Genomic DNA, 26,761 nt, shown 5'->3' with positions numbered 1-26,761 from the left:
GATCGAGATCGAGGGGCATCAAGTATAACGATCGAGGGGTAGTTGCACTCGCATGGTACTTTTGTCCACCATGGTAACCATGGTTACCATGGTGGATGGTAATTTGGACAAAAGTACCATGGTTACCATGGTACATTATTGTAAGGGTCACCGTCCCCTTCTCAGTATCTCTCCTGTGATTCATATTAATACAGATTGGGAGTTTTTTTTAACACAACAATTTTTCATATTTACTAACAAAAGAAAAAACAAAATCAATTTCCAATAAAATTACCAAAACAAAATTGCAATAAAAGCAAGGCGCGAAGACCCTATTATTTCAAACTCTGTTCAATTCGACAATAAATCGTAAGGACAGTAGTAATTTTTTCTTGCATTATAACATGGAACAACTCTATAAAATACCCCACCACTAAAATTGACTAAACGCTCGTAGGGTACCAAATACTTCACCAATGAAGCTAAATTTCAAGACTAAAGCTTTTTAAATAACACTAACCCTAGCCCTACCCTAGGTCTTCAACGTTTATGAACATTAACCCCAAAATTGTTCATTAATTTATACGAATCTATTTGAAGAATTGCTCATGGGGTAACATTATCTTTTGTACCACCCCCCTGACGCCCCCCTGACGCTCCCCCCCCCTGACGCCCCCCACCCACCTGACGCCCCCCCCCCCCCCGACCCCTGCAGCTGCCCCACGATAAAGAACTGCTATTTCGTGAGAGCTACGTAACGGAAATAATGAGACTAGTACTACGCTCTAGTCGTGGGTGTAAACATGGCTCCATACTGGAGTATGCAGATCGCCTTTCCCTGTTTAACTCAAGTAAAAGCTGTTCTAAGCTGTCTTCTGTTGGCTGTTGCTTACGTGGGAAGCCTCTACGTGTGGAAGAGAGAATTACCGAGGTATGAAGATGTTACAGTAGATTTATGAGAAATGAATACGATGTTTATTTGGGCGATAGACCGGAAAGGGAAGAGTCTGCTGCACGCTATACTACAGCGGCATGTGCAGTGTATAATGCATGGAGCTAGTGGAAGGTGGTTGGGTACATGTATGGGTCCGCTTCAATGCTCGGGCAGCCAGTGCCTCGACACGGCGGCACGTCTGCTAACTGAGCCGAGCTCAGAGGCTAGAGGCAAGGCACCAGCCGAAGCACTTTATGATGAGTGAAATCTAGACTAGAACTTGACCACTCTTCTTTGTTCATGACCGTAACAGACTTTCTTAATATTACTAACTGTATGAAACTATGAATTAGTATTAGGCCTATAGTGTACTTGAAGGGGACTCAGGGAGGTGTCTGTTGCTGTTGCATGTTGAATCGTAGTCGTAGTCTCTTCTTGCAGAATGCAGATGCAAAGTAATGCAGACTAGGTCTAGGCCTAGGCTAAGTGATAATGTGATAATGTAATACTGTCAAATATGATATTGATATCACTTAGCCTTAACTGGCACCCTTAAAAGGCCATGTAGACTCTAGGCCTGCACGGAGAGGCAGGTAAACAAAAGCTAAAATGTGTCAAAAATCACCTCTTCCCGCACCTGATTTAATATTGCAATTTGCACAGTGGCTTTAATCTTTGCTAGTGGACTCTTCTTTCTTCTCATAAAAGCATTTTAAAATCGGTCAAAAAATGAATATGAAATGTCAGATTTTACTACCAGAGGGGTAGCGATTTGCTTACCTTAAAGATAAAGACCAGTTATGGTCATGCGATTGCATTGTGAAAGAAACGTTGTGGAATCGATCAGAAAAGGTTGATCATCTCGCATATAGGTAAGTATTGGTGTGTACTGCAAGGTTCTGAAATAATCATAATGATAAGAAATTTGGCCTAGTCTTCGTAAAGTTACAAGTACTGTACACAGAAAGATGATTATGCTATACTAATCGCTATTATTATAAAGTAAGTATTAAATTGACAACGCAAAAAACAGTTTTTATGTGTTTACCAGTGTTTGCCAGTTCAGTTTAAGTGATATCAATATCATATGTTACATTATCACTTAGCCCTTAAGGTTAATGCAGACAGTCTAATGAGTTGATCACTTTGCAGCAAATGTAAATAATTTGTATCCCAAATATGCTACTTGTACCAAAAATCATGACAAAAGTCTCATGAGAGTTAGTTTTGTCTACCTGTAGGTTATTTTACAGTGCAGCGTCACTCTTACCTGTCTTCTCTGCCTTTTCTAAGGCTCATGCATGATCAGTATGGACAAATTATATTACAATCATTTACTTCCTTGTTAGGAGGTTCAGACCAAGGTTTGTCTGAACCTTGGTCTGAAACGCATCATATGACGCACATAAACCTAAGTTTGTCAACAAACCTCCTTTGTGAATGTCGGCCGATGTGCGCTTGTAGAAGGTTTGTAAAGCAACACCTTTAAACATTTAATAAAGTAGTTTTAAGTTTTAGGGTAATATTTTGAAATGTTCTCCTTTTCTGACTTGCAAGTTTGCAAGAATGTGTGAGCAGGCTTTTGTACATGCGTCATTATTGCTGCAATTTTCTATAAAGTACCGGTAGACAAAATAACATGAGAACACCTTTCATGTTTCCAAATGTTGTAATGTAGAGAATTCAGAATTGCCAGTGAAAAATTCCACTCAGCCAAAACAAAGTGCATGTAATGTAGCATGTGATTGTGAAGATGAATAAGAAATTAAAGATGGGGATCCGTTGTATGCATCAAAACTTGTAGAAATTATATCTAACTTTGAAACTGTAAAATCATGTACAGTTGGTCCCAAAAGTTAAAAAAAAAAAAAAAAATCATTACCAGTATACATTATCACAATTTCACTCATTCCTGCCAACTCACTTCAGGAAGATAGACAAGTTTGGTCTCTGTTAATGTACATTGTATATACATGTACTGTATATATACATCACTAATCACTGTGAGACATACATGTACGTGTGACTCCTGATAGGAATGAGGGTAGTCGTGAAAATGTGAGTAAAATGTTTTTCCTTCAGGTTGTAAACTTTTGAGCCCAACTATACGTGTACAGTGCCAATGGAAATTTTGTTTCCTGATATTTGATTCTTGGGGCTTGTGAGGCAAGAAGAGGAAGAGGAACAGGAATAAGAGTTATGGACCTTGTGAGTGTTTACATGGCATCTGCATGTTCATCTAGGAAAAAAAATGCTCTTTCCTGCTTCTATTTTCTTAGTTGAAAGACATATTCTACATATATTGAAGTTTTTAGATGACTACCCATCTACAGTACATAATACATTGTTTCCTGCCGTCATGGAGAGGGCGTTTCCACCAAATGTAGCCACAAACACAGAACATTTAAATTTGTTCAATGAAGCAGAATGATGGATAATGTATGGCCTCTAATGAAACTGCCAGGCTGAAACAGTTGTGGTTAGTCTAGCGGTTACACTGCATTTAGTAGCCCCAATGCATTCAGTATGAATACATGAATATTTCAATGTAGCAGAGGTGCAGTTTATCAAGCTATGGGTTTTTATAGTGAAGGTTTTATACTTTATTGTCCTATAATCCTATTATGATACCCGGATGTAGATGTAAGTAGCTTAAAGGTAAAGACCAGTTATGGTCATGTGATTGCATTGTGAAAGAAATGTTGTGGAATCGATCAGAAAAGGTTGATCATCTAGCATCTAGCATCTGCAAGGTTCTGGAATCATCAAAATGATAAGAAATTTGGCCCATTCTTCGTAAAGTTACAAGCACTATACACAGAAAGATGTATATGGGACTACCCTATATCTCTCACAGACCATGAGAGAAACAAATTTACCAAATATATGAATTAGTAGGCGGTTTCCCGGCAAATTTGTTATCATCATGTATTAGTCAAAACATATTCTTTCACATGATTGGTAATGAGAGCTTCCATTTCATTTTTTGAAATTGGGGCGTTTCCAATACTGGTCTTTACCTTTAAAAAAAATTTGATGGTACATTAACCAACAAAAAATATTAGTAAATATTGATACTGCATGTTCATGTACATGTGTAAGTAACGTATTTATCCTAAAGGGTATTCAAGTCAATTGATTTCATATTTATTTCATTTCCAACAAAAAGATAAACAAAGATATTACATTTTTTTCCATACATAATTAATTTTTTCTGATAACTATTCAGTGTACAAATACACTTTGCACATAATAAAATTATTACAAGAAATTCTTAATTTCTGAGGAAATGGGGGGGGGGGGTCCACTAAAAAACAGTGCTTGTAGTTTGTGGATCCCCCAGAAAAAATATAATTGTTTCAAATTTTGCCTACAATGACTTGGAAAACACAAGACAATATTACAAAACAACAAACAGCCACGAAACGACAAGGAGAAATAAAACAGATAAGAAGAGGGCAAAGAGGGAAGGGGGGGGGGGGAAGTAAATTCTGCTGTGTTGGTTGAAGTGTCTATATTATTCTTGATTATAAATTGTACTTTGCAATACAGATTTGAAAGTTTGAAATAAATATATTATAAGTGTGAAGTTGTAAAAAATTTAAAAGAGACAAGACATCTTTTGAATTTCAACGAGTGCAATTTCGAGTATAATCAGATGCTCTTTTGGCTCATTCAGTGAGTTTAAGCAAAGTTTAAAAACTCTGGAAATGCTGAGTAGGGCGACGGTTCGGGAGCTGCCATTCCTCACATGCTCAAAGCTGCACGTTGTGCACACAGTACACACACATAAACATTAAGCAATCTACAGGTAGAGTGCTTTGTATGACCGGTATTGAGGAAAAGTTCTGTATTATTATTCCATTTTCAGTCACAAATAAACATGTGTTGATGTCTGTAATTTGATTTTAATCCCTCCTTTAAAATCCTAATCATGATCAATGAATGCCTTTCAGGTAATATGAAGGCTAATTCTCTTTATCCTTATGTCCCCATCTCATTTTTATTCTCTTTCTCACCATTATCTACATCTAGTAGAATATGATTAGATAGATGTTACATTGTCTTACTGTACTTTGTAAAGGAAAAATTCATAGGTGATGAGAGCCTACTACTACTGTAGTTCAAAAAATACTCACAAACTTGTACAATTGCTCATTTTAATTATGTTGATAGATACTGTGTTTGATCTAATTAACTTTACAGTGGTAGCTGGTAGTACCCAATGATTATTTTCTCCTTGGTGACTCTCATCAGCAGTATTGTCAAAATGCTCCAAACTCCTGTGACTTAATTAATTCTAGCATTACTGGGGTCACGAAACAGTGTGTTTGTCTCAATACAATACTCATTTGATGTCGTCAATATGAGGATGGTATGAAGCAGATGCATAGCAACAGTTGCTGAGGCTGAGCGTTGTATCAGTATGCTGACTGGTGCTGTGTTTGCAATCTATTTATCATGTGAATGAGAGTGGTGAGGCATGATAACAAAGGGACACAATATTGCAATGTCCAAAGGAATTAATACGACAGGCTTTGTTGCAATTGTTATTGTTTATCGTGACAAAAAAAAATGAAAGTGGTATTGAAATCATTCACCAGAGAATTTTAACAACAAAATGTAGAATAATAAGAGTACAACCAATAATGTATCCTTGGTGGCTGTTGGACGTGTTTTTCTCTTTCAAGTATTTCTTATTTATTGGTCATGAGAAATTTGATAATTACTTGCAAAAGAGTATTATCTGTAATATAGGGGGAAAAAATGTGTTGAACCCAACTCTAGCAAAGGCAACGGGTATCCAGTTAAGTGCAAGTGTATTTCGGTTGAATTCTAGAAAAATTCCGAGAATTTCTGATCAATGCTGTTTCATAGCTCTCCTCAACAGAAAATACATTGATGGATAATTTGTACATTTCAAACCATATAATTCTAGGTAACATGTACATGTAAATACACAGACATCATTTTGGACAGAAGTAACAAATCATCCATAATTCATAGCCGTTCTGTGGCAGTAATATATGAAGCTAGGAAATTATAATTCCCTTCTCCCCACCGTCTTTCAATCCAGTAAAAGTAATAACCCAGGAAAAGTGTATTGGCTTAGCTTGGTCAATGCGCTTGTGATACTGCCCAAGCTGTCACTGACTGTGTGATCTGATAATGAAGCCAACTGAGGATAATGACATTATTGCAAGATTCCCCTGTGGTCGTGTCTAATAAATATGGATCCAAAGTCGGCTGCGCCAGCGCTGAAAGAAAAACTATTTGATGCTGGTGATGTTCTTCCACTCTCACCTCACACGCGTGCATGGACAAATGCGCTCTGTACAAATGTATTGTTACATGTAGCTCTTCTGATGGAGAGAATTAAGCAGTTTGTATATTCATGTAATAGAGAAAGCTGTGCAAGACTTCAGCGAGAGTGTTTAGCTGTAAGGCTTCTCTTTCATGCAGGATTACCATGTACTCAGAGGTTTACATTGTACCAAGGATAATTATTTGAAGATGTCAATGATTGGTTATTAAAGTCTTGAACTACATTTAAGTTCTTTGGAAACCATATATTTATAAGGTTTTTAGTTAAGTCTAATTTGCATAAAGCTGCATAAAGTTATGTTATATAATATTACATTGACATCAGTCATCAATGAGTATTCAACATTGTTCATGTGAATTACAAATACATGTATGCCTACTTACAATATGTAATGAAAGCTGGAAAAAAAAAATTGACATATTTACTGGGGTTTCATTGCTGAAATTGTAAATTAGCAATATGCGTCAATTGATAATTACATGGCATTATATTGATTGCAGGAGAACGCTACGTCAAATTGAAAGCAATATCAATAATCCATTTCCCCTGATGGAAACTTGGAAGGTAAAATTAATCTCATTCAATGAACCTCAATGGATGCACTTTTTTTCCCCGGGGGTGATATAAATATTTATTTTAATGGTTATTTAGTTATTGGCGGTGAGGAGCTGCGAGGTAGGTAGGAGCAATTTATTTTGATTGGGTCCAAGTGTGATGGAATATTTTTTAGTGCAATACAGAATAACTCCTTATTTCATAAGATGCAGTGTTTTATACAGTATGTTTGGGGACTACATGTATGACTGTTATCATTCTAGATGTATTTCATCCATTCCAGCGTGACTTGCCTGACATTTGATGAAAAAGGGCACTTAAATGTTTTTACAAATCCATATCAACAGGATATCCATTATCCACTGTACATTATTTTGTGAAGATTATATTAAAGATTACTGTACCTACATTGTAGATACAAGGCATTTTAGCTGCAAAATAAAAAGCCATATTCTGCACGCTACTCCGAATACGAGTATTGACAAATAATTTTTAATGAAAAGTGAAAACCTGAATTAAATGGTGTGACTCACTATAACTAGAAATGAAGTTTCTTGACCTCAATGGATACCAAGACTGTTTTCCTAAGAAAGTATATTATAAGTGAAATCAAAGTCATGCTTTGTGAGTATTTACTTGATCACTTTCCGCATTTTGTGCCTAACTGGCTTTGAATAATAATAATGACCCAATAACAGTCTTTTAATTGTGTGACTCGCATGACAAGTTCAATTCTGCTTTTGAATACATACAGGCATAACATGAATCAGGTAATCTGTACAAACTATATATTTTCATCAGATAAATCTACTTCCCATTCAGTTGTGGTAAATTATACATTTTATACAATATCTGTTCTACAGATACAGGAAAATTCAACCCATTTACCCCACCTTGAAAATGATCCCTAGAATCATACCTAAATAATAATTCTCCCATAATTTATAGATGAAGTATTATGCTTTATGCCAATATTTGCTTTACTTCATGCCATCTCCATGACATCACAATAACATAGACTGTCAGCTATTGTATTTGGCTGGCCATTGCCTGGAAGATTGCAGAATAGTTTCTATGGCAACACACAAAATCCATACTCCATAATTTAGTGTTCCTTATGTTCATGCATGCTTTCAAGATCTCTTAAAGTGGTATTTATATTTTAAACCTTTCAGTCATGTTATTCAACAGAGGTTCTTTTTTACCAAATTACATACAGCAGCGTCAAGAATAGTTGACAGTTGTGTCGTGTAGTGAAGCATTGGTATTACTGAATATGATGTTTATCAAATGAGTTTGTAGAGCAATGTGTGTAAATATTTTTCTCTTACCAGTTATACATGTAGATATTCATCATTGTTTATTGCTATTTATCTTTCCCATTGTAATTGAAATCTAAAACTTGTAAGATAAATGTAATACCGGTATGTACAGTAAATACTGTGTTCTGTGTATACAGATATTAAATTTTATGGCAGGCATGTTTTAAGTTATAAGTACTAATGGATTATTACAAAGGCCATAGTAAATTCTAGCCTATTGTCTTTTTAACATAATACTTAAATTTCTATGAACAAAGAGGAAACTCTACGGCCCGAATTCACAAAGGAGGTTTGTCGACAAACCTTGGTTTTCGTACGTCATATGACGCGTTTTACGCGTTTTTTACAAACCTGGTTTGTAAAGAACAAAAGGAGGTTTGGCGAAACAAAAGGAGGTTTGAGCTCAAACCTTGGTCAGAGCTCAAACCTTGCTTTGTGAATTCGGGCCTATATGTTGTATGTACTACCAACTGTGTCCTATTTATCCCTATACATCCTAATAAATCCTCAAAATTTTAACTTGGTAAGTACATAGATGTGATAATTGTATTTATTTTATTTTTTTTGTTGTACATCAGTAACATCACATATACATATTTAAATGACAATGAACATAAGTATTGAGCTGCTAAAGTACATCTTATTTTTTCCTTCATTGCAGAGACCATCCTAAGACGATCAAACAGCGGACTCTAAGTGTGTTTGTAGTTTGTGCAGCAGCCCCATTGTTTCTTCTTCTAATCAGCAGTGAGGTACCACACAGTCAGGTAATAATAATAATAATAATAATAATAATACATGAGATTTATATAGCGCCATTATCCATTTTAATTAAATGCTCAAGGCGCTCAAGGCGTAAGAAAACTTCATATGTGATTATCATAGCACAATCATCGAACTTAAGTCTAAGTTGGACTTAAACAATATGGAGACCCATTTTTAGCCTTAAAATAAAATACACTGTATATTCAAAAGCAAAAATTTCAAGTATTATCAAGAACATGAAATCTCCTTGATAATAGAAAAAGAGAATGATTTGATTCGTCATTTTATGCCTTTTAAAATCACTTTTACAAAATATTTTCAAAGATTTTCGAAGATGCTAACAGCTTTCCATAATTGTTAAGTCCAACTTAAAGATAAGTTCAACTTAGGATCTTTGTGAAACACCCCCAGGCATTGTATCTTCATTTTTTTCTCTCCATCCAGGGTTTGGATGGGTAAAGAAAATTCCCAAATGTAGAATAGCTACATATAGCATCTTCCTTTTTCTCATCAAAATGTAAAAATGTAAAAATCAAATAAAAAGATTGATCGACCCAGCAGGTTTGCATATAATGTATAGGACTCAATATGATTGAATTGGGTTATATTCTTGCAAGGATCATACATGTACATGTACATGTACATGTATGTTTAATCTCTCATGTATGCTAGTTAGCTCTCCCCAACCCCCCTTTTCTCCCTCTTTATTTCCGAAAAGCATCAGGATGGTTTGTGGACCATCACTTGAATTCCCTAACCATGATAGAGCTTGTTGATCAAAAATTCTCTACTCTGAACACCAAAATTAGACTGATGGTTGGACTGCCAACCTGTGATGTGAGAATCAATATTCATCAGTGAAACCAGAGAGATGTGGCTTAGGCTGGAATCGTTGTGAAATACTCCTAGAATCTTAAAAGATCAAGATAAGGCTGGCATTAAAAGACCCGCTTAATATTCTAGTGTATTATGATATTAACTCTTCTGTAATGGGTTTGGGCGGCTCAGGGAAATGGGATATGAATGGAAATTTTGTCTATCATAGAGGACCCTGGTACATCTATAAAAATACATAAAGCTGATGGGTGAAAGATGGAAGTAGAAAGGAGAAGTAGCTGATCTTTTCAGATAGTGGGAGCTTGGATCTACTTACAAGAACAAGTACTATAAAATAATGTTTTAGTATGGTTAAATAATATTTGCAGTTGTGTGTACCGAGTAGTAGCAAAAGAGGACTTCTGATAAGCCTTGAAAGATTAGGTATTCAATCTCCCCAAAAAGTGAATGATAGTATTAATAATAATGATTTATAGAATCAATAGATATGTATTTTTCAAGAATTTGCCAAGGGGGTGATTAGAGAGGAAAATAGAGGGACTATCAATGAAGGGAAGGTAAATGAGATATTTAATAGATAAGGAAATGGGAATTTATCTTTTTTTATCTCTTGAGATTAATATTGATTACCAAAATCAGAGTTTTAGTTGGTGTGTTAGTGATACGGAATACCCCCCCCCCCCATTGACAAATGGCTATTTACGAGCATTACAAAAATATAGTTTGAAGAAAAAAAAACTAGTCCATCTCATTTTAGATCTTCTTTTCTCCCCCACCTGGTTTTGTTATTATTATTATTTTATTTATTTATTTATATTTGGGGGGGGGGAGGGGGGGAGGGGGGGGGGGGTCAGGATATAAAACCATACCTTATCTGTAAAACAGAATCCCAATCCAAATATTAGGAATATATAGGTAACCTTGTACATACTGGAGCAGAACATTTATTATGGCCCTACCCATATACTATAGACTGCAGCTTCCGTGTATACACTGTCATATTGGCACTTCTTGAGATTACAAGGAACCTCAAGCTTGTATCCTTGTAATCCTAAACCCTGTGGCCCTCTGCTGATCATGATATGTCAGACATTGTTTATCACGATCAGGTTTGTCGATGAAGGAAAGCTTGTTAGACATCGAGCTGAAGAAGACAAGCAGAGGATTCAATCAGTAGTAGAATCCGGTAACATGATCAAATTAATCAGAAAAGAAAGGAAGTGCCTATGAACATCTGTTCTTTAAAGGGGTACATTTCGTGAGTAAAGAAATGTGTAAAGGTCATGAATAGTTCTAGTGGCTTTTGCTTTTTTGATCATATGGTTGCTTTACCTTTTATCCAGTGAAACTACTCAAACAAGATATACTAATTTTTCTGGTCAATCAGCCAAATTTAGGATTGTTTGTTTTAATGCTTCAAAAAAGGGAACTTTCTATTTTTTTCCCAAATTGTTAACGCTTTTTATATAGAATTTTTATTGATTTATTTTTAGGGGGGAGGCATTTGAGATAGACATAGACTGGATGTTAAGTAAAAGAAATAAGTATTTGATTTTGAAAGGTATTAGTAAGGGTTTTTCTTATACTGAATGTATAAGGTGTAAATGGGGTACCTGATGTGCTCGAGCGCTAGTTACTTTGGCAGCTCGGTTATAACCAGGGTGATATGTGTAAAATGCCATGAGCATCAGAGCCTGGCGGATACTGACGCTATTTTAATATCCATATTATACTTCATTTCGTATTTATTGATATATTGTTCAAAGGAATATTGAAAAATCATTTTGCAACTCTGCTTTTATCTTTCAGGGATTATCACTATGTCAGCATCTGGGTGTGAGAAATCCAGGTCTTCTAGCCGCCATCACTGTGCCACTAGTTCTAACTATGGTGAGATATATGTTAAACAGAAGAGAAAGGGGGAGAGAGGAAAATATACGCCACATAGAGGGAGGGGGAGGGAAAAGGAGAGAGAGAGAGAGAGAGAGAGGCAGAGGAGGGGGGGGGGGGGGGGGAGAGACGGCCAGACAAACCAGACAGATGTAGATAGACAGAGAGAAAGATATTATGGGGGAGACAGAGACAAAGAAAGAGGCAAGGGAAAGGATGGGACTCGTGGGAGAGAAAGAGAGAGAGAGGGAGACTGAGAGAGAGAGAGAGAGAGAGAGAGAGAGAGAGAGAGGATGAGAGAGAAAGAGTTTAATAAATCTTAGAATGTATACCTGCACCTGAAATTATTAGTAACTATGGCCAGAGTCATATAATTTGTGAAAATGTGTAATTATGAATGTAAATATAGATAGGCCGAGGCAATTAACCTCGATTAAGCATATTCCCTGTGTAATGAAGCAAGCCATGCAAAAGCAATATTAGGCCCATTTACATTCCAAAAAGACCTATTTGAAAACCATCAGTTTTGGAACTACCATTTACACATTACAGGAATAAACTCATGAAAAAATAACCGTCAGTGTTTGCTTTAGAGTTGTACAAATGCGTCACTTGTGGCTGATCTGCACATGGTAGCGTTTAAGCAAGGAGAGTCAGTGACCACAAAATGGAACAATTCACCCCTGTTTTGAGGGCGAGCATTTACACTACAAAAAAATACTGGAGATATTTGGCCGGTGGTTAAAAAATCATCACTCCTGTGGTGGATTAATAGATTTGGGTTTTTCGTTGTTTTTTGAGGTAGTTGCCTAGCAATATCCAATAAAACTCTGTAATATGAACTGGGGGGCGTTTCACAAAACTTGTCATCGGTGACAAATGACAGTTTTTGTTATAAGCTACTGAAATCCTTGCTTCTGATTGGTTATCAGCAGATTTGTCACTGATTTTTGTCATTTGTCATTGAAAAAAGGCTTTGTGAAACGGGCCCCACATCCATTGGTTTTTGCTTGCAGTGTAAATGCAGCTACCATACTCTTTAAAGAAAATCTCTATATTCTTTAAGAATTATACACTGAGTAATGTAAGCCACCTGCAATGCTGTAGTAATGCTTCCATAAACCATGCTCAGTCGCAAATATTCATGATTGAACTCATAAACTAAATGAAAATTGGTCATTTGGGATGCATTACTGGGTAATTTATGTCCTGGTGTAAGTCTTTCAGAAAGATTCAAACCAAATAAACAGGCTACTGCAGGAAAATGCTTTTCTTCAAAATTGTAGTTTTCTTTCGTAAATTTTCATGCTGTTCAAAAAACACACACCGTCTGTCTGGGATGTTCATGGTTGCATTGAAGTGTTACGCGATACTGTAGAGATAACGTGGATGATAATCCAAATTCACTAAATCTAATGGCACCTTTTGTCTGGCTTTCTTTTATTGCTATGCAGTCTAGGGATGCAGTTGATTTTTAAAAAATCTTCCTCTTCTTTTTTTATGTAGTAAATATACCCGTTCTCAGTGTACTGAGATCTTCTGTTTTGTACCAATGATGTGTATTACAAGGAAAAGATATTTAAACCAAAACCATCTTAAACAAACTCTGTTTAGGCAAAATAATGAATGATTAGATACTCTGTTAGATTAATGAGATAACTATTCTTTCACTTTCTAATGTTCATAGAGTACCTAAGTGATTTATTATTTCTATTTCCTGATAAGTATTAAAGAGATAAATGACTTTGGGTGTTAGTCTCATGCATACAAGTTTAGTATTTACTTGTTTTAAGCAAGAATAGAAAAACTTCTCCTTTATCCATATTTCTAGTTCAGACGTAGCACATTCCAGAGGCTCTGGTGCGTTTGAAATAAAAAAAATTATTTATTCAGCGCTGTTCTGACTTTGTATGGCATTGATAATTTCTTCATTTACAAGTGTTTTCATTTCTTCATTTTTTTTCTGTGTTGTTTTTACAATAATGTACATGTAAATGAGTAGGTTGTAATCCTTGCAGAAGTGTTACTTGGGCTTTTTGATTTATTTCATTTGTTGGTTCTCTTTCTCTCTCTTCTACAGGTTCTTTTTCTAGGACCTTTGTACATGCTTTATTTGGATGGATCTCATGATGTACCATTTGGTATGACCAGCCAAAACATATCATTTATAGTATAACAATTCATAGCCAAGCTCAATTCTCCAGGTTGATGTGATTGATGTAGTACATGTTTAACCAAGCATAACTCGCTTTATTGATTCATGGATGGCAAAGTGCAACCCCTAATTTCTATGTAAAGTACTGTAATTACATTATGAAACGGAATAGATAAACCAAACTGATTTGGTTACAAAGGGCTGTATGTAGTCTTTTCAATTTTATAATGGTATTTTCTTTTCATTTGAATGCTACTAATGCAGGTTCTTGCCCGAACACAGATCAGACTCGCAAAGTGATATTTCTTGATGAGATTTTATACCTGTATGTTCCTGTAACTTGCATAAAATCAGGCTAAAAATAGGAAATATGAAAAATTGAACAGTTTTGTTATACATTGTCAATTTTTTGTTGTGGGGGGGGGGTGGTTTCAAGGTCATGTGTACGCCATTGTCCACGTTTACTCGATCATCAATAAAGATGATTTCAAATTGTGTGTTTTATTTTGTATTACTTGCAGTAGAAAGAGGTGTCTTCGGGAGCAATATCGCATCACAAATGGTGTGGCTGAGAAATTATTTGATTGTAAGTATCATACACTCTCCTCTGCAATACATACTACACATGTAGTTTTTTTTTTAGTAATTTACCTTTATTTACAAAGTAATTAAATATTCATCTCTTTTCTTTAACCTAATGCATGACTGCTCCAGATAGGCTTTACAGTTCTAGGCTGTCCATCTGGAGAAGAAAAAAAAGCATAAAGTGGAACCAGGTGGCAGACCTGCAAACTTCTTTACCAAAGAAAAAGTAATAAAACTATTTTTTGTTAAACCACTAGAGAATGTATGGAATCCAAACATGTTAACATAGCTGTCATCAGTATTCAAACTTTGCATTGCAAATAGTTATACTTTCTTTACCTTTTCTCTCATTCCAGGCTCCATTTACAGAAGAGTTTGTATTTCGAGCTTGTATGCTGCCTCTACTAGTGCCTTGCTTTGGCTGTCCAACAGCTGTTATCGTGTGCCCTCTCTTCTTTGGAGTAGGTTAGTTCAAACACGTTATTCCAATGGATACATGTGAACAGGATCAAGCATTTGTGAATGCAGGTGTCACATACCCTATTTCTAAACATTTGTGATTCTAAACCTTTAGGTAACATACTTGTTATTTTAGAGCTTGTGAGTATTTTGACTAATTACAATCAAGTTGTACCCCAAACCTTCTTATTTTACACAAGAAAATTTAAATGTTCATCTCTTTGAAACTGTCCAAATATTGTGTCAGTTGAAAATGAAATTGTTATTTAATGAATTATTTTGTTGTGTGTTTATCCTCCTGTTGTGTCATCCTGTAGCTCATATACACCACATCATTGAACGATTAAGATTTGGATCAGAGCCTTTATCAGCAATCATTCTTACAGCTTGTAAGTATAAGTATGTCAGTATTGGTACAAGAAGATTGTCTGGCTAAGTACAGTATGGGGCTTATTCTTGACAGGGCAAGTCCATGGCTATTTGACCTGTGACGTAAGGGATAGATCAGAACCCATCTACCTCTTTAACTTTAAAATGAATTGCACAAATAAAGACTTTTGTGGTGATATCATAGCTAGTTGTGACCGTGTTATTAAATGCAAAGAAATTTGTACTAAAGCTCCGCTAATGAGGTTTTATTCTAATGAGTATGCGGGGTGACGTACAGGACCAGGGAAAACAATTTTGTTTTACAAAATCAGACAATTTTCTTTCTTCATACATTCAGGCATGAACACCACAAACAAGAAAACATCACTACTTGTTACTGTTATGTAACAGATGAAGGTACAACGATGTACATGTGACATCTAAAAATAATAAAAGGATCACAAAATTTGAGGTTTTAGCTTTAAAACGACATCCATTTTGCTGAACAGACAACGTAGGAGTTTATGCCATTTTGGCTCCTAACAGACAATATATTGTGTAGAAATGATGTAATTTGGATGACAGCCCTTTGTTCTGGTACATTGCACTTGTACAAATTAGAATGTATTGTGTTAGACTTCCTGTGGAAAAAACTCATTAACTCAACCTATTTTCTCAAGAGTAAAAAAAAAGCCATTTGATAGCCCATGTGAGAACATTGGGTGCCATAACATTTTGATCAAACCCCATGAATGAAATTGGATTGTTTTAATATTTCCATATTTGAATATTGATTTTGTTTTCTAATTTCTCTGCTTTAGTTTTTCAGTCATGTTACACAACTGTATTTGGTGCCTACTCTGCATTCTTGTTTGTAAGAACAGGTGAGTTATATTATCATAAGATTGTATTCTTGAAAACTGACACCTCAATCCACCCAGAATGCCCTCATTGTGCATGAAGTATCAACCTTATCAATCTGTGCATAATCTCTTTCTTTCCTTTTTATTTTTTAATAAAATGAATGAACAAAATAAACTTAGCGATGGAATAAAAATGATAAATAGCTTGATAAGGACATGATGTCAGTTGTACTCATTTGGTTACAGAGTTAGGTAACTTTTTTAGATGAAAAGGTTTACTGTTGTACAAACGGTGACTATCTAGGTGTTAGTAATGCCTGTGTGTGTTTTACCGTTTGTAAGTGGTTTTTAACTTTTTATAGTTATGTATCAATGAGAAATTTGATCATTTGCGTTTAGGGATAGACCATTAATGCCACCACTTAAAAGATGTGTTTCGGTTTCAAACTGGGTTCCGTCAGAGTTGGGTTTTTTTTACGAGACAGGAAGCTCACCATATACTGCTAGACTTGAATCTCCAGTGTGTGCTTGTGTGTGTTTCATGCTTTATGCAAATGTAGATCATCAATCATATATGATTATTGAAGTCTGGGATCGTCCTTTAGAATCAACATAGGAAAGATGTATGGGTGTTAGCTTATAGAAAAACGCAGATGGCTGACTGTACCGCTAGACCAACTCACCTAATTTGAACTGAATTCTGTATTGGGGTTCTGTTTCCATGTTCTTATGCTAATTTAGTATTTTAAAAAAGAATGCAATTTCAAATAATTTGTAGTTATCAAGACAAGTTGTCTGTATGAAGCATTAGGGTATTGTTGTTTGGATTTCACTAAATATATATTTTGTTCCCAGAAAAAAAATGAGTACAATTTTGTGAATTGTTATATATACACATACTATGAACTAACTTTATTGGCAATATCCTCCATGATGATAATGTACACAAAAATCATCATGAATAGAGTGCACTTCCTGCAGAGCACTCTACTCAAATACAAAGATTCTTAAATTCTTATTAAAAAGTCTTAGTCTTAACAAATCAATACCCTTCACACCTTCATTGAGCCCATACAGATGTTTTAATAGAGATTAGATCTTCACCCTGTTAAGGCATCTGATCTATTAGGATTAACTCAGTGAACAACAATACCCCAATGGAAGATTTACATACAGGGACTAGCACTCGTATCCTCCTGGTATGCATTGAGTGTGTTTGAATGTTCCAGGAGGCTTAGTGGTAAGAAAACAAAGCCTATGATAGTCTGTATTATGTTAATGGGGATAAAGAAGGAGAGACGAGAAGACAGATAGAGAGTGACTGAGAGAGAGAAGGGGGGGGGAGGGATAAGAAAATAAAAGTGGAGATTTAGCCACAGATCTGAGCAATAGAGGAAAAAACGGCAACATCTATACAGCAGTTGAAGTAGGGCAAGCCCAAAGTATTGTGTAATACTGACATCATCGAGTATGGTATAATACTGATTAGGTTTAAGGTGATAGGCCTGCTATTAAAGGCATGAATGCATGTATCATAGAAAATCATATGTTAAATTTGGACTTGGTCCATTACTATTAAAATTTGATATGTATAACTACAAAAAGTATCTTTAGACTAGACAAGATGAGTACAGCATTTGTTTGATAATTATCACTTTTTTGTATTCAATTTATTAGGAAGCAGAATATTTTGCTTTTCACAGCAGTGATAATTCTAGTTAGCAAACAATTTTGTAGTCATAAACGAGGATTATATTACACTTTCCATTATACTAATCTTTTGATCATTGTCTCTCTCTCTTTCTCTCTCTCTCTCTCTATTTTACCCTCTAGGCCACCTGGCAGGGCCATTCATTTGCCACTCATTCTGTAACTACATGGGTTTCCCAGAGATAGGTCATGTGTTCCACCACAGTCCTAGACATCGTGCAATAATCACAGCTACCTTCATCTTCGGATTAGTGACATTCCTCTTCCTCCTCTACCCTCTCACAACGCCGTCTTGGTACGTCAATGCCATGTGCGATAGTCGGAGCGAGGAGTTCAGTACCCAAGAGCATACGATAGAGCTTTGATGATGATGATGAAGTCGTCCTAGGTAGCCGTCTCACTTTGCCGTCCTGGTGTTTCAATACTCACTGCAATAGTCTGGATTGTGCTAATGAAGATCATACAAAAGAATGTTGATCAAAAATCTCTTGATAACTTTTTCTTGACACTGGTAATTCAATGCCATATGTGATAGTTAAAGGGAGAACCTTAGTAACTAAGGAGTTCTTCTAGGTAATCCCCTCTCCGTGCTGTCCTGGTGTGTCAGTACCCTATGTGATAGCACAAGTCAGGGTCGTTACAACCAATGATGTTCATTTTTTTAACTTTGGTGATCATCTTGCTCTTCTGTGATTTCAACACCATCTGGATCTGTTTTCTCATTCGATGCATGGGCGGATTGTGGGTTGTGCCATCGTGGCATGTATCATGATGCAAGCCAGGAAGGACCACTAGCACTCATCATGTCCACTCCTTCCATCAGTTAGAAAGACTCCTTTTCAGAGGTCTTAATGCCATGACACTCTACAATCCACCACAGTACACAAAATCCCTACCCAATTTTAATACATGAGCGGAGACCACATCAAACCACTTCCGGTTTACTCGGACGATCCCCTCTAGTCGACCGTTCTCATCACAAGAGATGGTTAAATCTAGTGGACGCTAGATCTTGCTGTCTCTCCAGGAGGGTGTTTCACAAAACTTGTCATCAGTGACAAATGACAGGATTAGTTATAAGCTAATGAAATAATGGTTATCAACAAATTTGTCACTGATTTTTGTTATTTGTCATTGAAAAAAGGCTTTGTCAAACGGGTCCCAGAGGTCTGTCATTCAGGATGGCTGTTGTCCTCCGTCGTGCGGATCGGAATGATGTTGCAGCATCCGCACCAAGTGTGTGCTGTCCCAGGTAATGACAGTAATAATCTTTGCCAAACATCTATTGCCACCAATCATCATTCTTTCCTGATATGCCATTACCTAATAGATTTGGTGACAAGGAAGAACATCCAATACAGCATTTAGGAGGAGTTGTACCGGTAGTCATTACCAGTGACACCTTCTCTTTCCTTTGTCATAGATTAAGCAAAAACATGTGCTGTCTTGTACAAGACTGTGACAAGAATACTGATGAAGTCAGATGTTTTTGCTTCTAAGAGGCACTGTGGATAGGTAGTAGGATAGTTAGTGTACACCATCATTTTGAATTTTGTTTTTCTGCAACATTCCATTCTAGTGATTTCTAGCATATAGACCATGTCCTAAGATCAGTGATGAAAAGAGCAGTAAAGAACCACAGTTCCCTCCAGTGCCTCCATACACCTACATGTATAGTGTGAAGTAAAAGGAAAAAAATGTTTGGCATCATATTTCCTTGTTGCATATTTTATCACACAATGTAGCCTTGCACCCACACCATCAAACACCTGTTATAGCATCTTATACACCAACTAGAGTAGGTCCTCATTCTTTACATGCATTTAACCGTTTCCAAGGATATAACCAAACATAGGCAGTGAGTTAGAATGTAATGACATATCCCCATCATAAGTCATGTTCTTTTCAATTGTTTAGCGTCCCCTGCCCAAAACATCAGGAAATAAAAGTTTGTTTTTAACGGACTAAGGATGCCAGTAAATAAATCAGGGAATTGTTACGTGTTTATTATTATGAAAATTAATGAAGTGTCAGATATCCGTCAGCATTAGAATTTATCATAATACATCAATTATCAAATAAGATACACAAAAGTGATAATGATAACATTCTGTTCTTGTATAACACATGTCATATTTTTAGGACATCATCCCTGTGCACTTCCAAAGACATTTGGAAATTAATTTTCCAGCCTTAGCTCTGGCAATTATAGCCAGCAAACAGTAGAGAATAAAATTGTCAGATTATTTGAGGAGGTTTTTTCGTATAAATTCTGCATTATGAGCCTGATTATATATCCATGTTTCATCTTCGTGCTCCTGTGTAAAGAGAGTATCAATTAGATGAAGTGCCTTACCTCAGATGTCATGAATTGGAAATGAACTTACTGTGTATGTATGTCACTAGCATTTATTTACCAGAGACCACGCCTTTGATGCCTTTGCACCCCTCGGCCACCATTACAGCTTTACGAGGGCCACGCCCTAGTTTTGCACACTGCTTTGCCATTCGCTGCATTTCGTTTTTTTTTTCTTCTCAAATAATTGCTTTTCTTATTTTTGCAAGTTAAGCACAATTAAAGTGAATTATTACACATTTGTTTTTTAGAAGGCGGTGGCGAATGGTTCAGTTCAAGCATTACATAATATAATTTTTATGATAACATCGGAACAGTATTGCAACCCCACTCAACGAGCAGAGCACCCCCCAAAAATGATGTTGGCACCACTACATTTTAAAGCGACAGACATGATTCTCTTTAAGACTCTATTACACTAAAAGATTTTGCTGTGTAGGAAAACTGTTATATGTGGTTATGATTACTCCAGAAGCTGCTGTTGAGTATCACTGAACTGAAATCAGATCTGTTAGTGATTTATGAACGTGTTGCTGTAACCTTACTTTCTACAAATCAATTTAACCTTTATTTCAGGGAAAAAACTCTGATGGAAACCATTTTGAGTTCTTTTTTTACCCTCAACTTAAGATTATCATCAGGAATAGAGGAATGTGTGTGCGCGCCAAGATATGTCATGTTGGATAAACAAAGGCATATATGCAAGATGCAGTAAAACATCAATTACGATCTCAGTCATTGTACTGATTTTATCTTTAAAGGGGAAGTCCACCCTGATATTTTTCTGGTACATGTATTAGTAATGCGCCTTGAGCATTTGACTGTCAAGTGGATTTGCCGCCTTATAAATCTTATGTATTATTATTATTAAAAATGAGATTAACAAATTAGTGATAGTTTGAGCAATATCTGATTAAAAATAGGAAAGTTCTGAACATTTATAGTTGAGATCAATTAAACACAAATTAGCAACACCGTCACATATTTTGTTAGGTCCTCTGTAATTTACTCTGTTCATAAAATTTCATAAAATTTCATAAACTTTCATTTTCTTAGTTATTGATGACAGATGATAGGTTTGTTCATACTGGGGTGGTATAAAAACATATTTGCAATAATTATATTTATGGTTTATGTATGATTGAATTTTTTGTTAGGGAAAATAGCAAATTTCACATTTTAATTTTTTTTTAGTATAGAGCAATTGCGAGGGTACCTGGCTAGATACATCACAAGGTTGCCAATATGTGTTTGATTGATCACAATGATGACAACTTCAAAACAATTTAATTTCTTATTTTTTATCGAATTACTATCCTTTTCCTCTCAATTTTTCTTGTAAAACCAACTTAACAAAATAAAACCAACAAAATATCAGGGTTGACTTCCCTGTTGATTCATACATAAGAATGAATTAAGGAAATTTGATTTTCTAGCCTAGAAAATATTTATGCATTGTCTTTCTGCTTAAAAGTGTGTATACATGTATTTCCATACTAAAATGGCAATAAGTGCCACATATTATCATGTGGTATTTAGTTATTGATAAATTATATTTTCTTGTTTTGTCTAATGTGATATTAGTGATAAATATATACACCCGTGGCAAGGGTTTTATGGAATGTACATAATTTACAGGTATTGTGTTTTATGGAACATAGGGAGTATAGCGTATGACTGATGATAGTAAAGTATTGAATATTGGTTGTGTGTGTGTTTATGTTGATTAGTTACTATAGTTGATATTAGGACAATCACAAAATGTGCCTAAAGTTTGTATCTTTTTTATGTTGTGGAGAATATATAAAGAAAATGTGTTAGATCTATGCACTTATACATGTTTTTGCAAATATAGTATTAAGTGTGTTGAATGTTCAATATAGTGACAGCCATATTTTCCAGCGCTCTAACATAGGGATGTGTGTTCAAATTAGAGCCTCATACCGAGCATGGTGGCTCAGTGGTTAGAGCGCCCGCCTCATGAACGGGAAGTCGTGGGTTCGAACCCCGGCCGAGTCATACCAAAGACTTATAACAATGGGACCTTCTGCCTTCTAGCTAGGCGCTCACCATATTATATTGGAGAAGGGTAGTAATAACATATTATGTTATACAGGGCCCACTGCATGGAAGAGCAGTTTCATAACTGAAGTGGCTACCCTGGGTAAATAAAACATTATTAACATTATTCCTATAAGAGGTGGAAACCAAAAATAAAGAAAAAAAAATTGTTGTAAAATTATGATATAACATAGATGTATGGGATAAACACAGCGACATACCTATGTATGGACATACCTATGTATTAAGCTTGCAGATCATTTAGTATGCATCAATGCTTTGTGTGAGAACATCTATTTTTCCATTTACAACCAGATATTGCCTCAAATAAAGTGTTTTTTATTTAGCACTAGTGGTTGTACGAGGTGACTCCCCACCACATGTAGGACATGTACCAATCATCGGAATATATTATGCCAAGTGTGATATGGGTTCCATTTTTCTATACTTTAATTGAAATATTACTAGCTTCAAATATATCTTCTATAAGGAGATATCAAATACACTCTGAATAAGCACAGGTGTAACTCGTGAGTAGACTAGTTGACACACCTGTACATACCTGCTCATAGTAGAATAGGGTGCACATGGAAATCAAATCAGACTTGGGTTCTGACTATGCACACCGTATTTGTGTTCTTTATTTCATCATCATGTTGTTAACCATCACCCCCATAGAGTGCCAGGTTAAATTTTATTTTGAGGTTGACTCGTCACTCTATTCATTCTAGCTGAACACAAATTGTTATGTGGGGTGATTGGTACACTTAAGTGTGTGAATTAATTTATTTTCACTCTTTCATTCATTCATGCCATGTGCTGTAACTGATTTCTTCATGTGAAGTGATATATGTGAATTGCTTTTCCATGTCTTAAAGCGGGACTGCACTACTTGTAGCTACGGTACTTGCATCCTCCATACAGCCAGCAATGCCTAAGCGGTAACCATTGATCCCCATGGTCCCCTTTTTCTTATGTTAATTGTAAGCTGATTTGATGAGATAACCACCTGCCAGTGACCATGCAGGGAGGTCTAATCCCCCCTGGCCAAACTAGTGCAGACACGCTTTAACATTCATGTGCACTGTTCTTATGTCGGAGCCCTTTCTCACACCCTCATCACATCCCTCTCTCTTCTCTCTGACTTGGCATAATCTTATCAGTAAAGACAGAGGCACTGATCCAGGTGAAGGATATTGGGTAAATGTCTCATGGATGTTTGTGCAAGCTCCCCATAGTCTTTAAAGGGGCCAGTGCTGCTATACTTTATGCAGCATCTCAACTACTCCACGAGACCACTACTGAATTTCACACATAGATCATATCGAAAGGATGTATGTCTCTTGTTAGATCGGATGGCTGAATAATGACGTCGTTGTTTACAGTATCAAGTGTCGGACTTATAAAGAATAATTTATATAGCGTATCTTAGATTTGAGTCTCTCTAGGCACTATGTAAAACTGAGCAAGGTGAGAAAATTTTTAAATAATTTTTGGATGGAGGATATAAAATGAATCGGAGTGTATTTTAGTGATGGAAAGGGACTAAAAAGACTACCAACCAGTTTTTAAGCTGGGGGCAATGATTCCATCTTCAGGAGGGAGAGGGGGGGGGGGAGCATAATATCCATAAATGTTTCAGAGGACACACATGCAATCTTAAACGTTATGAGGTGGCAACTGCGACCCTCGACCCCCCCCCCCCTCCTCCCTCAAGAGGGACATGTTCAGTGTTTCCATAAATGTCAGAACAGGCAATCAAAAACAAATTAGTATTTATAACTATTGGCATTATTTTAACCAAGAAATTATGGCATTTATATATCATTTTGTAAAAAGAAACGAGAGTGAGCCAAAGGGTGAGAAAGAGGTCTTTTTCATTTCATATTTACCATTCCAACTCCGGTATTTACTCTATACATGATGCTTCTGTGTAATTAATTTTTTCAGTTTATGGATACATTTTCATTAATATTGTTTTGTATCAGATCAGGTACATTTTTATATAGACAATACGTGATTTGTGTTATAGTTTATTTGTTTAGGTGTCAATAGTTGACTGAAATTCTTTGTAAGTTTGGGTCCGATATGAATTTGTGCAATTTTCTTGATGTATAGGTTTGCTTGTGTTTGATGTAATAGATCAAAAGCATTTTTTGTCATGACCTGAAAATAGGTTTACTTTACCTGTTTCGAAGTCATTTATATCTCATATGTTTCTACACCACCTTCACGTAATGTAAGAGGGGAGAATTTAAGAATTTAAGAATGTAAGAGAGGAAATTTTATATCTTATTTTATGGTAGTCAGAAATAGCATCCCAAAAGTCATCAATATTTGAGACAGTCGATCAACTCGCAGGTACATGTATTATCAAATCAAATCAACTGTAAAAAGGGAACACTAATAGTCGCGATTTTCACTGTTCACGTAGAATTGTTATTGTGGAAATGAAATTGCAACATTTTATGTTTTATATATGTCATAATTGCCTATGTAATGTAAATTGAAGAACTATTTCTCGCTCACAACATCTTGTTGACCGTAGAAGTAAAATTATCAGGTTTTCCCCAGTTCAACATTTCATAGCGTCCCAGGCAACTTCTTTTGGAACATGATATATAAAAACACACCTTGTCAAAAACAGTGCACGTTTACGTTAACTTAGTTCAAATTTTCTTTAACTGATACATCTGTCTGGGTCAGGATTGTCAAAATATATAAATATACATGCATATTTTTTATTTTTTTGTTGGGGGGGGGGGTATCACTATCACAATGTCTCAAAAAAATCTCCGTCAGTCCTCGCAAAGGGAAGTTGCGAACGAGAGAGGACCGCCCACTAAAACGGCGAGTGATTCATGCCTTATCTCAGTTGGGGGCTGCGGCCTATTCGACCCCCCCCCCCCCCCCCTCCCCCTCGATCTGCCTATGAAAGACATGCCTGCAAATTGTATCAACCACTAATCGCTATACCATGTTCAATGCAATGTATTTGTATTATGACCGTATATGCATGATAATGAAACTTGACCCCGAGATCCGCCACGCTCCATGCTGTTGATAACAGCGAAGTACATTACCCCCTTTTCAAAAGAGCTGAGAGGTGGAAATCAAAGTCACACGATCAAATCAGATTTATGCAAAGTTTTGTTTTTATTGTACTGTGGTAGAAGTTAAGAAATTTATATTTATCTATATTTCTCTAGATGTAAGTATTAAATGCCTCTCTATGAAATACTATTCGGACAAGTTGTGATAATTCTTTTGTTTTTGTTTGCGTTGTTTTTGTTCAATTTGTTTGCAACCAACGCTCAAAATTTGCGTGAAAGCTTGGTTACATGAAAAGGAAAGAAAGGACAAGAATATAAAGTTTGAAAAGAAGAAAATGAGAGAGACGTAAGGAAAAACGTATAAAAGTGAGGGTTGAGTTGGATACACGAGCTAGTGAAGAACAAAATACATGTTATTAGTTTAGAAGATTGAATGAGAAAGACACGGTGATGTAATATAATATATTCTCAATGGTAGAGTAAATCGATGATAGGAGTTTTAGAAGGATATTGGTGGGCGCAGTATTTGCCATGCGAAAATGTTGAAGGAGGTCCGATTGATATGTGAACATAGATGTATTCCGAAACAGTGCTACATTTGACATGATTTGTCACTTATTTTACTCGGGAGAGGTGACGAAGGAGACCGTATAAATTTGTTCGTGTTCAATATCAACTAAGTGTTCCATGATATAAATATAAATAAGAACAAGTTTGGGTGTTTTGGTTTTAGAATGAAATAAAAATACACCACACGGTATAAACCATAAATTATTTTGAGAATGGCACAACAAGCGGAATAGACCAATGACGTTATTTAGGTAGCGTCATCTCATTTTTGCAACGGAACTAAATACAGCTCATCAATTACCATCGTAGAGTATGTAAGGTAGCTTGGGAGCGATGTGGAAATCATTCATTTCCCAAGTTACCGTCCAAAATGATGGAATAGTTAGAAAGCGAACCCCTTCCAGGTAACCGAGTCCTCCTAACATGCCTTAGTGGTATCCTTCTCCATTACCCCAATTCGTAGCAATGCCATTTTCTGCGCAAGGAAATGCTAGTTTGCGCCCCTACCAGGTTCTTTCTAGACGTATGCTTGTTTTTGCTTGATTTTAAATGAACGTCATAAAGTCAGACGTGGGAATATATTATGCACTTTCGGCATGTTTGCCAGCGATGATATCTGTATGTCGAGGTCGTGTATCACTGAGTATTACAAATTGTGAAAAATTCTGTATGCATGGATAAAATATTGAAATATGAACTGCTCTTATTGCTTTTTAATTTTGGGCAACCGTTAATAGATAGTGGTGACGTCCTCCGGCTAATTCTCCGATCATTTTTTCATTCTTTTTAATCAAATGTTTTACATTCATTGTATCACGTTTTGCTGCCTCAATTATAGCATTATATTGTAAGACGGCCGTCATAATTGCTTCAGCTTTAACAGCAAATATAACTCGGAATATACTTATTGTATACATGTATATTATAGATCAGCTTCCTTATATATCCTTGATCCTTGCTACATGTTAGATT

General features: G+C 35.9%; 1 protein-coding gene across 1 annotated transcript; it reads left to right on the top strand.

The window, feature by feature from the left end:
* The first annotated feature begins 731 nt into the window (after positions 1 to 731).
* On the top strand, positions 732 to 20,374 carry LOC105444035 (CAAX prenyl protease 2). The gene is made up of 9 exons (XM_030998325.1): positions 732 to 910; positions 8,778 to 8,883; positions 11,528 to 11,608; positions 13,689 to 13,749; positions 14,285 to 14,349; positions 14,705 to 14,813; positions 15,125 to 15,196; positions 15,998 to 16,060; positions 17,873 to 20,374. Exons 1-9 carry the CDS (start codon positions 783 to 785, stop codon positions 18,112 to 18,114), a joined length of 927 nt encoding a protein of 308 aa, XP_030854185.1. The 5' UTR covers positions 732 to 782; the 3' UTR covers positions 18,115 to 20,374.
* Positions 20,375 to 26,761: the final 6,387 nt, after the last annotated feature.

Source organism: Strongylocentrotus purpuratus, unplaced genomic scaffold, assembly GCF_000002235.5.
Source record: "Strongylocentrotus purpuratus isolate Spur 01 unplaced genomic scaffold, Spur_5.0 spur5_scaffold_5, whole genome shotgun sequence".
In the NCBI taxonomy this organism is placed as follows: Eukaryota; Metazoa; Echinodermata; class Echinoidea; order Camarodonta; family Strongylocentrotidae; genus Strongylocentrotus; species Strongylocentrotus purpuratus.
This window is presented reverse-complemented; position numbering and strand designations above follow the sequence as displayed.

What these genes read in the sequence shown, in the direction of transcription:
- LOC105444035 (XM_030998325.1), top strand. Translation starts at nt 783, where the DNA reads ATGGCTCCATACTGGAGTATGCAGATCGCCTTTCCCTGTTTAACTCAA. An exon ending in TGCCACTAGTTCTAACTATG is followed by an intron (nt 11,609 to 13,688) that starts GTGAGATATATG and finishes TCTCTTCTACAG; the next exon opens with GTTCTTTTTCTAGGACCTTT. An exon ending in AGCAATCATTCTTACAGCTT is followed by an intron (nt 15,197 to 15,997) that starts GTAAGTATAAGT and finishes TCTCTGCTTTAG; the next exon opens with TTTTTCAGTCATGTTACACA.